The sequence below is a fragment of the Haliaeetus albicilla genome, chromosome 24, assembly GCF_947461875.1.
Source record: "Haliaeetus albicilla chromosome 24, bHalAlb1.1, whole genome shotgun sequence".
In the NCBI taxonomy this organism is placed as follows: Eukaryota; Metazoa; Chordata; class Aves; order Accipitriformes; family Accipitridae; genus Haliaeetus; species Haliaeetus albicilla.
Genome location: NC_091506.1, coordinates 3,498,352 through 3,514,098, shown reverse-complemented (window position 1 = coordinate 3,514,098; position 15,747 = coordinate 3,498,352). Strand labels below are relative to the sequence as shown.

Here is a 15,747-nt window from a genome sequence, read left to right as displayed (position 1 = left end):
TTCGCACAAACTGTTGTGGGACTAAAGGTTTGCAGGGACTCAAAGGGCTTTGGATTCATTCCTGAAGAGAGATTTCATCCTATATAGAAAGGCACTATCTCTACAGCCAGACCCTGGGCTACAGGTCACTTGGTGCTGGGAAAGGACTGTGGTACCTCCTGCTGCATCCGTACCCTGCCCTCACCCTCTGCCACAGGCACCCTGCAGGTGGAAGATTGGCTAGACGTGTCTCTGAACTGGCCTTTAAGAGCTGTCTTCTGTTCCTATGCTCCACATGAAGTGAACTGCATCCCACATAGCCATCTTTTTGCAGGGTAAGTTCCCAGGCTGGTTGCATATGGCATGATATTTCTGGGTACTTCTAATGAGCCCGTGTGTGCAGGAACTTTGTATGGATTTACATAACTGGATTTTCATCTCTTCTTTTCCTCATAGCAACTTTGCTTAATTGAGCTATTTACCCAGAGGTATCACCTGTGTAATTCAGGCAGGAACGTAGGCATCAGCACTGGTCTGATAAGAATTTAAGCATTTTGTAAGTCAGAGATGCCAGTGTAGAGTTAGGCTTATGCTTAAGCAATCCTTTGCTGCAACAGGGCTTTATGAACAGCTGTGTCCCGAGTAGCTCATTTCATTCTTCCTTAACCTCCTTCCTTCGCAGGGATGCGTTTATCAGATCTGCTTCAGATCTTTTGGTTTTCGTCCCTCAACAGGCGCTCATTTAGTTATTGAAAGAAGTCCAGTTTTCTTGGCAGACAAAATATTCTACTTGAATTGTATTGGACAAGTTAAACTTTTCTGTCTTGTCTCAGTACTTGGAATTACCTTGTCTTCTGATGCAAATGCTAAGAATTATTATCTATAGCCTTCACGCGTTTTAGACTTCACGCAGTCTAAAATGTTGTGAAAAGTAACGGTTTTCAGCAAGCCTTTCAGCAGGTGAGACATGCGTTTCACAGCTTCTTTTTAAATCGTTTGTTAGAGCTTGATCCGAAGCCCATTAAAGGAAATATTCCCATTGCCTTCAGAATCACAGTTCCATTATTTGAAAGACAAATGGAAGAGGATAAAGTGCAGCCCCTCTGAACCCACCCATGGGGTAAGTCACGGCTCTGAGGAAGTTTATGGCAACTTTGTTGTTCATGGCAACTGGCTCAGTATTTCACATTGCTTTTTTTTTCTTGCATTTGAAATACATCATCTTGATTTTCTGCTGTGCTCTGCTTTCTCATCCCTCTCCTGACAGACCTCAGTACAGCTGGAAATTACTCACTTTTTTTTTTCTTTTAATTCCCTTCCCTACTAACAAATTACTCTGGAGTCCTTTGTGTTTTACATAAATTCTGCCCAAGTATCTTATTTACTCCTAGCTCCCTAATTGTCTTTAGGTAGCGTGACCTCTGTTTCAAACCGCTCTGAAGCTTTTGTTAGCTCATGGTTTCTCTTTTCTAAGCTCCGTTTTGATCCGTTGAAAGAGCCATTCCATCCTCAGCCTGCCCAGCCATCGAAATACTGCTTCAGAACATTTCTTCAGATCAAACATTACCTCAACAGCTCTTGAGCAGGTACAAACCCCTCTTAGTGGATAAACCAGGAAGCTGGGAATTATTCAGGTCTCAATTCCTAATGAAGAATACGGGAAAAAATATCTGAGCGAGACATCACTAAACTTCAGTGAAAAAGCCCTAGCCAGAAATCCATGGGGGGCTAAGCACAGAGGCTCTGCATTCAAAGAGTCTCCTCTTTGTTATTCTGTATTTTTATAGACTGTTTTTTCCTGTGTATTTACCTACATTGGAAGCTTTTGGGGGCTGGTATTGTCTATTTTTGCCTCATGCCCACTCCTGGATTCTGATTTGTACCTGGAGCTTTTAGGTGCAACTGCAGTAAAAATAACAGGGCATCAGTATTTGATGGTGAGAAAGACACTGTGGTGGCTTGTTATAACTTATTATTCAGGTATCCAATTTATGAACATTTGCTGATTCACACTTGAATTTCTTTTGATACTGTTTGATGAAGCCACCATATGCTAGCTAACCAGTGAATTGAATCAACTATTTTATCACCAGCAGTTTCTAATGAGGGTGTTTTCTTGTGGCTGGTGGAAACTGATGTGAAGAAATGCATCATTAATGCAAAGAAAATTGCAGAAGCAGAAGAGGAATACTTGCAAATGTTTCTTCATATTTAAACCTGCCTTTGAATTACTGTCATCAGGTCTGTCCCCATACTGAGAGGGAGAGACACCCATAGTCTCTCGTTTTGATGCACGGCATTGTGAAGCCAGCAGAAAGGCTCAGTTCTTTCATGCTTATTCATCCCTCCTTATCAGAAAAATGTCATTTAGTTGATATATCATTATATTGAAGAGCATCCTTTGTTGCTTCATATTTTTCTCCTCTCCAGTTTAATATGGATATATGATGGATTATTAAACCCAAACTTATTTTCTCATCGTACTACAAATTGCATGCAAACAGCTGCTGCAGTACCTGGTGATCATTGCCAAGGAAACAAAGATTTTTCATTCAAGCCTAAATCCCTTCCCCTCTCAGCTCCACACCCCAGTGACAGAGTGCCCGGCACCACAGGGACATCTCAGCTTTTCTCATTCCTAAATCCAGCCCTGCCCTCCTCAGGAAAAGATCTTGCGGCAGGGTAAGGTCAGACAAGAGTGGGAGACATGAAATCGGGGGATGTAAGTGAGAAGACTGCCAGAAATCCAAGTCTAGCACTTCTCTTCATCAGCTGAAAGGCTGGGAGCCTGTAACGGGAAGCAGAACAAGGTCTAATGTGTGTTACGCATATAGCTACAAGTGTATAAATACCAGAGTGGAATGCAGCAAGACACTATGATGTTTTTTGTGTGTGTGTTTAATGGCTACAATATTACTGCCAGCTTCAACTTCTGCTCTTGTTATTGTTCGTTTCCTTTAATAATTCATTACATCATCCAATCTTATGTTGTTAGTAATAAATATTAAATACCCAAGCTGTGATGCATGAATTAGATATTTTCTTTTTATAAAAGGATTCTTGTATTAGATTTAAATGTCAATTAAAAGAGGAATATAAAAAAATAATTCAGTGCTTCTGTGAGCGCTGGAATGGATGAAGCCTGGTTTCCTGTGGATTTGTGACTTACAGCTGGGTTTTGTCAGATGTAAGAAAGTGTGGCATTTGAGTGCAGCTCTTCCCCAGTTGGGTGCAGATTCTCTGATGCCTACTAAGGAGCGGGCTTATACAGTGGCCTTATTGGCAAAAGGGGCTGCACATAGAGACCCTGCACCCATTTTCATGAAACTTCCAGGAATGTCATGTCTTTCAGCCCACTGCCCTTCTAAACTCAGAAAAAATTGTCAAGAACTTCAACATCTACTAGGTGCAACAGGTGGATGGAAGAACTGACACAAAATTAACAAAACATTACAGGATAATATTATTTTCTGTCTAAAAGTTCATTGCTTACCTAATTCAGTTTTCATTTTGAAATTCTCTAGCTTTGATATAGATGTGTTCTGTATATTTGTGAAGAAAATTGCAAAACCCTGAAGTGCTGTCCTTGTATGTAAAAGCAAAAAGGTGCCAGGCATGAAGTGAAAGCTTACCTAAGGAAAACATATGCCGAACTCTGTACTGACTTACATCCTAAAGTCTCTCATTGACAGGAAGAAGCATATGAACAAACTTAGAAATTAATTTTGCCCATAAAACCCAGTACTGGTCCTGAAATTACCATTAAATGGAATTTACCCAATATTCTGCAAACTAGTGTAAACATAGTGACTAATAAGGTGATTTGAGGGCCCTATGAGACAGCGATGTATTTGATTTGGCTCCTTGGCTTGTGAGATGGCATTTCAGCATCTCAGCTAGTCTGCTAATGTCTTTTAATAATCCTGACAAAATTGCACAGGCAGCTGGGCTCAGACACAACATTAGTATGGCATAGGAGCATTGGGATCTGAACAAAAAGGCCCCCCGTAGTAAAATACAGCACAGCTAGGTAACAAGTTGGGTCCTCCTTCTTTCTCTTGACACTCCATATTTTGCTGCAAGAAAGTTGGCTGGATAAGTTAATGATCAACTTCAGTATGTCAATATAACATTCCTAATACAGAAATCAATAATAAGCAGAGGTGAAAATTGGTTGATACATATTCAGCTTTCTGTAGAAGAGAAAAAGTGTAACAGAAGCATTGAAATATTAAAAGTAGCAGTTCCTGTAACAGAAGTCTTTTTTCTTCTTTTTTGTTTGTTTATTTTTTTCCCCAGGGTCATCTTACTAGAGGACGGTGGTCTCAGGCTCTATAACATTACCAAATCAGATGCCGGGGTGTACACTTGTATAGCAACAAATCAGTTCGGAGTTGCCAGAAATTCAGGGAGCCTGATTGTGAAAGGTACTTTAGTATTTTGTTTTGTGCTTTTTGAATATTAGAAACTATGTGCTTGTTTTCATTCAGATGCTCAAGTCTGTGCCAATCAGTGCTAGTATTGGCAGGTTTTTATTTGCAGTTTAAAGCTGAAACTGCAGCAAACACTGCCTGCAGCAAAGAAAACCTCATGACCGCACCACTCCAATGATCAATTTGTTTATCAGGGAGGTCTCCCAAGATATCCACAGAAACAGGTAGTAACGTTAATAATGATATTTGCACTGCAGTACTATTTAGACGTCTGAGGTATGGGCTGCACTGTTGCAGGCATTAGGCAGCCAGAGTTTGAAACACCACCGAGGCAGCATGGAGGTTCAGTGTACCCTGGGCAGCGTGCTGGGATGAGTTTGTTCCGCTCATTTACAATTTATGACACGTCTGAGACTGCAGAAGAGACTTTAAAGCTGGGGTGCCAAAAAGAAATAGGATGTTATGAAGTAATCTGAAAATCAGGCGGGTTTATTTTCTTCAGCGTGGGGCAGATATATGTTGCATACATTGCATTCCTGCAGATCCTGAAGCCACCCACTCCTTCTCTGCATCCCAGCTGCTGTGCGCTACCTTGGTAAATAACTCCAAAACAAATCAGAAATAACCTTTAGGACTGGAGAGCCAGGTTTCCTTCTGTGGGGGGACCGAGTTTCCCCCCCGGCTGCTGCTTTCTTTGCTCCCAGCTCTTCTCTGGCTAGAGTGGACTTGGACAAAGTCATGGCCGAGAGAAGTGTGAGGACGCAGGGTTCGCAACCCTTCACTGGGAAGGACTTGACCCTGGGTCTCCTCTACTCTGGATGAGCGCTATAACCATGAGACTCCAACCCCCAGTGCAAAAAGCGGGCAGCCCCCAGGTCACCGTCGCGGTGAGCGGTGTGCCGCTTGCCCACGAAGGTGTGCACTCACAGCGAAGGACCGTTTGTGCAAGGTCCCACTTGGGTGACAGTCCTTACTTGCTGTCAGCCACAGCTGCGGTGGGCACAGCCAGTGTTCAGGCACACGGCTCTGCTTACCTTCTCCTGTTGGTCTAGGCAATTTATTGAGCAGCCTGTGTTGCTTTTGGGTGCGGGTCTAAGTCTTCCCACTGAAAACACTGGCAGCTGCAACTCCTGATTCAGCTTTTCAGACCACCCTGGTGAGGCCAGGAGTTTTATGTGTAGATGTTGTGATGCTTTAGTTGGAGGTGTATAAATAAATTCCTTAACAGCCATCCTGTGATTATCAGTTTAAAGATCCAGAAAATCATGTTATGGGCTGGGAGACGCATCATATCAAATGGTCACATCTGCTGTAATTCTCCTTCCCTCCAAAGCTGCAGCTTTGTCTGCGCTGGGGCTGAGCTTCTGATGTAACTGCACACTCTGGCTTAGCTCCCAATGCAGTGATGCTCTGCAGGGGGGTGTCTTCCTGCAGTATTTTTCACCTTTCTTTGAAACATGGTTAAATACATTGTGGAACACATTAAAGTACATTATGCCCAAAGCAGTCCTTTGCTTCAATTTTTTGCCGTGTTGATGGATGGTCTATCTCCATTAGTAAAAAGAATTTGTACAAACTTATCGCTCAGGTGGACTAGTCCAGAGCTGGAGGACATGAAAAGAGATACTGTTTGTATAGATATTCCTATGAGCAGCATATGAAATGACTACGCTCTGACCGTTGATCACTGACAGAAAAAAAAAAAGGAAAACTGAGGCAAACTTAGTGTGTTTGTTTTCTTTTTGCTCCCACATGATCTTTTCAATACAGATGTTTTCTTATAAAAGTGTTCGTATTTGTTGATTTTAAATGAAGAGAACAAGTTAAAAAGTGGAACTTCTGAGATTATAGTAAGCATATTAGTTTTGCAAAACAGCTAACAATAATAATGTCTGTAGTTACAAGAAGAGCACATTATTAAATGTAGTTTGTAACTCTCTCTTTTTTCTTAATATTCTTGTTTTTAATGACTTTAGAATGGTTACTGTAGCCTGCAGGCATGACCTCCTCCCTAACCTACTGCAGCTGGCAAAAATCTTTTTCATACTTATACTATGAAAGAGCAACTAGCATTGATGCAGTGCAACATGTAATCTAAGACGATGTTACAGCACAGCTAGCAATGAATAAACCAAGAAGTTTAGGGTTTAGGCAGTTCTGACTTCATTAAGGTTATATACCATTTCACATATCACATACATACATCCTAATGGAGCAATATGGGAAAACCACATTAAAATAGGAAAAAAATATTTTGTGTGGCATTTATGAAGTTTATTAAAACACTGAGTAACAACATGGTATAAAAATGATCTTGTTTGCAGGGAACATTTGTTTTTGTTTCCCCTCTGGAGAAGTTTTGGCTGTTCAATTATAGGCCTCATTGCTTCAGCATTATTTTCAACTGAAATGTCAGAACTTGGAAAAGCATATCTAATGTGCAAATTAAGTTTATTGCTGCTCATTGAGTTGTTTATTCTTTGTGTGAGAAGTCTTTATTATACCTCCAGCACTCACAACATCTTATCTATTTTCTCCTCTGGAATGGGATTTGCCATATAATGCATGTCTGCAGTTACTAAGCAAGATAGATAGATAATGCAGAACCAAGAGCTTTTAAGAAGCTTTTAAAAGTATTTGAGGTGGAAGTCTTAAAGACAATCCCGTAAAAGAAGCAGAAAATATCGCAGAAGTGAACCACTCTGTCAGTGGTATAACTGGATATGAGCAGGCTAGAACAAGAGATACAAGAGGATGATAATACCATAATAAAGTGGATTTTTTTGCTAACACTACTAGAAAATCACACCTCACACACAAACCCAGTATAATTCACAAAAGGACAGTTTTCAGTTTTATTTGGTGGAAGCAAATATGTTCATGCCAATAAGAAAGTAGACTTCATATAATACTAATGGCATATAGCTATTGGCATTTGTTGTGTTGTAAGAACAAACCTTTATGTTCTGATATTCCAAAATACCAGTTCACTAGAGGGTTCCATAGAATGCATTTTTTTCAAAATATTTATCTTTTCCCTGAGGAGGCATTCCATAAATTTTAACAGATAAATGATGACTGGAATTTTTATTCCTTCTAATAACATTCCATAACAGGATTACAGATGTCTTATTTCTGATCTCTTTGAATGTGTGATCAAATAATGACACAAGAAATTACATGACAGACCTAATGAGGCAACCATAGTATTATTGGAACCTTCTGATTAAGAAAAGTTTCAAAAAATTCCCAGCCAGTTTCATTACAACCAGCTGGAGCTAATGGCCCCTTCCTGTACAACAGATGACTGGCTTTGAGGGAGGCTTAAAGATTTTACAAAAAACAGGACATGATTTCCTGTTTGTATTCTATGGATTTTAGAATGTAACTATTGAATCCGATTACATATTCTATGCAGTTCTGTTTGTATCATTCTTGCTTCATCCTACTTTGACCTTTCCATAGAAATAAATTGATTTTATTTATAGTATTTTACTTATTTATAGAATGCTGTAATTGTACACAGGGCATTGTAGAAGAGGCAAAATGCACCGATGCTGGTGACCAACCATCCAGTACAGAGAAGCAGGAGTTACAAAATGAGGTGGCATTAAGTCTTGTGGCAGTAGAGGTGATGTGGGTCTTGTGAAGGGTAGATATTTTAAACAGAAATTTGAAGGACAGGGAGTACTTGGCACATGGAAAATTCAGTGGTGGTGCAAAGTTTTATTAATGCTGAATGAACTAAAGGAGCAAAGATGAATTTCATCCCAGGTAAAAGTGCCTTGATTTGGAGTTTTAGCAGAATACCCAATTCAAAGGGTATCTTCAGGCTGACATCAAAGCAGTGCAAAACAGATACATCCAAGTCAGCTTTAAGCAAGACAGATAAAATACCAGCAGCAGTTTATACGTGGCAGCAAGGAGCTCATCTTAGGCTTTGGGGTCTCTCTGAGAGGGCTGGGAAGCTGAACCCTGCAACCACTGTTTACTCATACCCAGACATTGAGCTTACCTATGGAAGGCTCAGGAAACATGCCGTTTGATTGATTGATTGATGTTGTAAACGAGCCTCATTAGGGCCAGCCCTCTCCATTCCCAAGGGCAGTCAGGCTGTACAGGAGACAGGAGCTGTGGAGGTGACCCTTGCAGTGATTTCAGAGGAGCCAGTTCCCACCTCCTGGTTCTCCCAGCTCCACCACATAGCTCAGACCCAGGGGCTACAGGAGGTGGGGGACAGCCCAGGCTGACCTGCCAGACCCTTCGACACCCTCTTGTAAATCAGACGTAACCTTTTGCATCATTTATGAGAGAATACATGTGGAGATATCTCTCCTGCACAGCTAAAGACAGAGCAGACTAAACCCAAGTGCAGTCTGGGAAAAAGTGTGTCATAAACTTTCAGAGCAATGTAGAATTCCACTTTGAGGTCGATCGTGGTGTTCAGGGGAAGACTTTGATTCTTCAGTGCCACATTTCATTGGCTTTAAAAGCTCAGTGTAGAGATCACAGGGGTTATAGGTTTAAGGAAGGAGCGAGTCTTACAGGATGACTTCGGAGGGAGAGATGACGAGTTTGGAGGACCGTATCAGGCCAGAAGATCATGCTTCTCCACCTGCTAGTGGCAGAGAGAAGTTCCAGCTATCACGAAAGCAACTTTCCATTTTTTAATGTATAGCAGGGTATCATTTCTTTTTTCTTCTTTTAACACATACAGCATTATTGCAAGTAATAGAATTTCTCTCCTCAAAGTGTTATTCATGCAGTTCCATTTCAGCTGTGAGAATAAGAAGTACAGGAGGAAAAGCAAGAAAAGAAAACTTTGTGGAGGTTCTCTGTAGTTCCCAGATACTTTTCAAAATTGTTCTATAAAAGTTACCTGTACTTCACAATGGAATTACTTCATTTGAGATTTATGGAGCCAAGTTCTCTGCCAGCGTGTGCTGAAATCAGTGGAGTTGTGCCAACAAAGAATATGGCCCTTGAATCATCTGGAATTTATTGCATCTGACACACTGCTTCCAGGGAGAGGAAGAGATTTCTCTAACCTAATGATGGAGTATCTTTAAGACAGTCATCTGAGGCCTTCACATTTTTGCAGTCCTTGACTTCAGACAAACTGACGGAGCTCCCACAATGATAGTTTTATGTGGCTGTGAAGAGCAATCAGAGTACGCAGAGAAATCTGAGAAACCGTATTCCAAGTATGAGCTCTAACTCACAATGAGAACCTCTGACACTCTTAATGATACCAGAAAAAAATGCCTAATTTGTCTGTAACAATAAAAATCAGACAAGTTCGTTCTTTGTTTTCCTTGGAAAATGTTGGTTGATGCCTGCAGCAGGTATATCACTGAAACTAGCAAGATCTGGTTTTATTTTAAAAGACTAGCAGAAAATGCAACATTCTACCTTGTTTCTGCTTGACCACTGCCATAACAGTCACTCATCCAGTGCAGCTCAGATGTTGGGAAGATGCCCTTCAAGTTTCAGCCCATATTGCCTGTCTGTACCTACATATTAATCAGTTACTGCAGTAATGGTGACAGTCTGAATGGAAATGTGTTTGAAGTTAAGGGGTTGGATGCCCTATCACGCATCGACCCTTTAGAACCAAGGCCTTGGTTGAACCGAAATCCTGAATTTTCAAGTACATTTCTAACACATAGAGCTAAGCAAGAATGAACGCTGAACTAGTACAACTCACGCAAATTTTCTTCTCCTGCTCTCACATTATATTCAGAACATATTAATATTGTTGAATAGATTCTGCTCTCATTTCATTCATGTGCCTCTAAATTCTCACCATTTTATAACACTTTCATGCACAAAAGCTTTATTCAAGGGAATTGCTTACAACAAAGTGGTTGTTATCTCTAATCTTTCTGCCACTCATATCAACAAAAGTGAAACCATATAAACCTATCTGTTTCCCCTTCAGCAAGCTACTACTTCATAAGAGCTGCAAGTTTGTTTCTCAGTGTAAGGGGTTAAAAAAGATTACATCAATAGTCTTTCTGTCTGTGAAGTTATCTTCTTTGAAGCTGTAACATAAGCAACACTGTGTGGTAAACTGCCACTAACATTAATATAGATTAAGGATCTCAATATATAAAGTAAGCAGAGATGAACAGCAATTTTGCTTTTGCTGCAGTTTCCTGTAAGGAGAGATTTCCACGTTTGAAGAACCATGGGCATATTTTTAACAGTCTTAATAGCAAAGTCTGTACTTTTTGAGCTGAAATCATATCTATTGACTATGGGCTTTACAAAGTAACATATGACTAATTTAGCATGTTGCCTCTGACATCTGCTCGCTCTCAGAGGCACACAACGTGCTCATTGTATTGATACTGCAAAGGTAATAGGCTACACATGGGTAAGAGTTCTGAATCATCACCATATTAGAGATAATTTTCTTTATTATGGAACATTTGGGCCAATTTTAAATCATTTTGCAAATGGTACAAAAGTCATTTGAGATCTACTATTTTTATAAGCTTTTTTTTTTTTTGGTCTCCACAGAAAGGACTGTAATTACTATTCCACCTTCTAATATGGATGTAACAGTTGGAGAAAGCATAGTCCTTCCTTGCCAGGTGTCTCATGACCCCTCCGTTGATGTGGTGTTCACGTGGTCATTCAATGGCAACAGAATTGATTTTAATAGAGGAATACATCACTTTGAAAGAATTGGAAGAGTAAGTTTCTTAAACTCCTTGGTGCTTAATGAAGCTATTTGCCAGTCGTTAGAGAACACAAATATTTATCATAATTCTTCCATTGCTATTTATATGCATGGCAAATCACTGTTTCTTTATAAGGGCTGCAGCCATTTATTTTTCTTTTTTAAATTTCATAAAGGCACTTGAGTTATTTGTGAAGCCATAATAAAAATGTCCACATGAAAGAAACTGATGATAGCTATGAATATTTTAATTTAAAAGCTGAATTTTTTATTAATATTGAGCAATTTATAAAAATGTCCAGTATGGAAAGCATGGTGTGAGTTATTAGTTTACTTTCTTTGTATCTCCAGGAATCTGTTGGGGATTTGATGATAAGAAATATTCAGCTACATCATTCTGGGAAATATGTGTGCATGGTACAAACAACTTTAGACAGTCAATCTGCAACAGTAGATATAATTGTAAGAGGTATGTCTGTTAAATGTAGACACATATATCTTCTGGAGGAATTAGAAATTCTTAACATCAGCTGTTGTTTAAATGATTCCTAGGATATCAATTCAATATCTCAATAGTGAAATGCCATATATCTTGTACCCTTGGTCCCAAATTGGATTGAGATTCTGGCCAGCGTGATCCTAATGTGCAGTTAACCCAGAGAGATCTGTGCAATTCTGCCATGGCCTCTTTGGAAGGTGAACTTTTCTGGCCACACGGGTCAATGTGGCAGGACATAGGGAAGTCCTCTACTTTCAGCACACTGCTGTCACTGGCTCCTTGCTGGGCATCTCTGGGTCACTGTGCAGGCTGGGAAAAAAACAAGAGACCTGGTTCCTTTCCACTATTTGGAGATGAGATGAAACATTATTTTCTATAGTCAACTAACTAATCTTTTTACTGCCAGCAGAAAAAGAAATTCTGTTATGGGAGCAGATCCTCTAAACCCTAGCAGAAATCAGAAATCTGTATAGTGCACCATCTTGCATTTTTTCTAAACCTCAGTTTTGATTAAATTCAATAGGAATTCTGAAGATATTAGATGGTTCAGCAAAAGACACATTGGGTAACTTTGTCAGACAAAAAAAATCATTTCCTTGTTTGCAGTTTTCATGTTAGAAACATAAAGACATTCATTTTCCTGACTCTACCCCCCTCATTAACTAGAAGAATGTAATACAGGCATGAAGCCATTATTTAGAGATTGTGCTGCTTTTATGGAACTGCAGCTTCATGAATAATTCCACTGACTTGAGAAAGTAAGAGTTGCCCAACCCAACCCAGCAATGAATCTTCTCTTCCTAATACCTTCATCTTAAAATGCTAATCATATTAGGCCCCCCAGGTCCACCAGAAGATGTTAAAGTTGAACATATCTCTAGCACTACTGCTGTGTTATCCTGGAAGTCTGGAATAGATAATAATAGTCCAGTCCAGATCTACAGTATTCAGACGAGGACTCCTTTCTCAGTTGGATGGCAGGCAGTTGCAACAGGTGAGCAATTTGAGAATTGCCTTGTATTTTTTGCGTATACCATTAATTACTCCAAAAATAAATTGTCATGACATGTTTATTTTACCTTTAGTTCCTGAAGTCGTTAACGGTAGGACTCACAAGGCAACAGTGGTTGACTTAAGCCCTTGGGTTGAGTATGAGTTTCGTGTGGTTGCCAGCAATAGTGTTGGAATTGGGGAGCCAAGCAGACCATCAGCTCTACTGAAAACCAAAGCAGCAGGTAAGACCCTAGTTTCTGTCAGTTTTTTCCACACAGACACATTGCCAGCTCGCAGGTGTGAGAATTTCACTGCAGCAGAGCCACTGACTCCTAAAAGGTTACTTATATATCTGTCTGGCATTTTAGTCTGTAGCTGCTGTGGCTTCATGACAGCAGACCTGTGCTACTGGTGCAAGGGATGTTTGGACGTGATCGAGGTACCAGACGCTTTGCTCTCTGGTTTGGAGATCACTTGGGCCAGCAATAAAGGCTGGAGCTGGCCCATGCTTCCTCCCTTTGATATGTTCCAAAATATATCTAATCCCCATACCTGAATACAAGCTTTCATTCAAGCAACTGAGGAGTAACATTTGTTTTCTTCCAATTATAACCACGTTTATACCCTCCTCAGGGACTTGCATAGAAAATGATAAAGCCAGCTCTCTGGCATATCCTAGCACAAGCATGTAATGCCTTTGCTGCAGAGGGTATTTGATATCTGAGCATCAGTAGGGACAGGATATTGGCTTTAACTGGAGGAAATAAATTGCAGCATCCAAAGCCCAGTGAAACTAATGGCTCCCACTGACTCCAGGGCAGGATCTTTACTATCTGTCTGTCTAACCTTTACACATTTTTCTTCTGGGACTTGGAACCTCATAGGAAGAAGACTCATTCTTGGATGACCGACACTGTCAGTCCTTTGACCTACTCAGTTTGGTACAATTTATTTGAAGCCCAAACCTTTGGTTTGTGTTTCTCCCAGCCCCCTGCTTATCAACTCCCTTCCACCTATAAAATCAGTGTTTATAGGACAGAAAGCAGTAAAATGGAAGCAGGTTTTACAATCTACTTTCTCTTCTCTGTTTGTCTCATTTGCCAAGCTCTGAAGTTTGGCAAGCTGCTTTTCAAGACAACTCAAAATACAGTATTGTACATTATACAGCATAAAATACATATATCCTTAGAAAGGGGTATCCATTTGTTTCTCAGAATACCTACAACATTTGTCCTAAGGCAGAATTACTTCAAAATGTATTAAATTGGTTGATCTAAATTTAATAAGTTCTTTTTCCTACTTTTGAAGCAAAAACTTATACGGAGTACTGACACCAGAAAAAAATATTTCAGCATTAGAACACCAGTTTTGATAGATTTTGTCAGCTTTCCAGGTGCAGAGAGACATCAAATGAGTCTTATCAGCAGTCAGGACTGCCTGGCCAGTGTGGTAGTAAAGCAGATCACAGACTGCTCCCAAGCAAAGGGAAAAGCCTGAGAGCCTCCAGGCTGGAAAGATGTACTGATCCTGCCTGGGCCATGCATGCCCGAGTGGTACCTGACTCCTTCCTCCAGCAGAACCACGGGAAGCTCTCACATGCAAGGAGTAAGGAGCAACGTGAAAAGGGAAGGCTAAAGAAAAGCTGGAGACAGGAAGAGGCCAGATTTTCTAAATTTCCCAGCAGAGTATCACAGATAGATGTTCTCGATTACATGATTGATCATGAAGTCAAAATTAGTCTTGAGAAGGTCTTTCTTGCTGTCGCTACCTTGGGGCTTTGTAAAGTGTGGTATTCAAAACCACCTATACAGTCAGTAAACGCTTTCATCTTTTAAAGCTTTTTTTTTATTAGAAGGAGTCACAAGGCTAGGACTAGAAAGAGATAGAAACAATAAAATTAATATTATTTATCATGGCCATAGCATAAGTAACATCATTTCCTTACAGTGTAGCCTCATCTGAAGCTTAAAAAAAGGAATAGGAGTCATTTCAGGTTTTAGTTGCGTAACCCCTTCACTGCTGTAAATCATTCTGTCTCAAAACATTGCTGTGCAGTAGGAGAAGTAACAGCTTATCTTTTTTTTTTTTATCAGAATAGGAAACTGAAAACAGTATCACAGTGTGGACAGCAGAAGACTGGCCATGAAAGGGTGAATTTGAACTTCACTATTATAACAGCTATTTTGCCAGCTGAAATCTGAGCATTAGTAGATTTGTGGATGCAAATGAGCCACTGTTCATTTCATTAAAATGGAGCTGAGAATTAATTGAGCCTCTGTTGGTGCACTCAGCTGTAAATTTTCATCTGTTTCTCAACTATGACCCAGTTGAGGCTCTGCTGAGCAGTAGTACAAATTTTTTCCCCATGCAAATGTAGTAAGTACTGAACACATTTAACACATGAACTAATTGAGCATCAACTGGTTCATGAAACAGTGAAACACTAGGCTTGAAAGTCTGTTTTTTCATTTTTTTCCTTTAATGCTGTTCTTTTCAGTCTTAGATTATTTGCCTCTGATGTGCACAAAGACTTTGATTGTGAGTGACAAAATTGAATACGTATGCTAAACTCTCCAAAAGAGCCTAGCTCATTTGCAGTTGTACTCACTTTTATGACTGCACAACAAGAATATCGTGAAATTTCTATGTTTCTAGAGAGGATGAAATCAGATAAAGATTTATATGAGGACCGGAATCTAGAGGTGATAGTGGGTTGACATAAATTTCTATGAACTTAAAGAGCTATTGCCTTTATTGCCGCTCCTGCAGCTGGGCTCACGCTGGGTAGAAGAATGGGGAAGGACAGGCAGACATGGCAAAACTTGTCAAAATCTCTGTAAAAGCTTCTGAGATATAACTGTCCTGCCTATTTCTGACCCTGTCTTCAGCCCTGTCTTGACACATCCAATTTTCAGACAGTGTAATAAAATAGTACCAAGGGTTTGGAGATGGCAAACAGTACAAATGCCCTCTTGTAGGGGGTTCCTGTCTCAGTCAGTTCCAGGGTTGTCCTCTTTTTTATACTTCTCCAGCAGCTGAAAAGGAACATGATGTCATCCTTGCAAGAAGACCGATAGCGAATTATTTAATAAGAACAAGGCTGGTCTGTCTAAATTCCATCCATTATATCACAATCCATTTCCCCAAAGCTGTCA

At 40.1% G+C, this 15,747-nt stretch overlaps 1 protein-coding gene across 5 annotated transcripts in view; it reads left to right on the top strand.

The window, feature by feature from the left end:
* The window catches only part of CNTN6 (contactin 6), a 152,933-nt gene that overhangs the window by 124,186 nt on the left and 13,000 nt on the right, over positions 1-15,747 (top strand). For all 5 annotated transcript variants that reach the window (XM_069811814.1, XM_069811815.1, XM_069811816.1 and 2 more), the window contains 5 exons: positions 4,279-4,406; positions 10,938-11,113; positions 11,452-11,569; positions 12,435-12,593; positions 12,685-12,834. In XM_069811814.1, the coding sequence (XP_069667915.1) occupies positions 4,279-4,406; positions 10,938-11,113; positions 11,452-11,569; positions 12,435-12,593; positions 12,685-12,834 (731 nt within the window). The remainder of the gene's footprint in view (positions 1-4,278; positions 4,407-10,937; positions 11,114-11,451; positions 11,570-12,434; positions 12,594-12,684; positions 12,835-15,747) is intronic.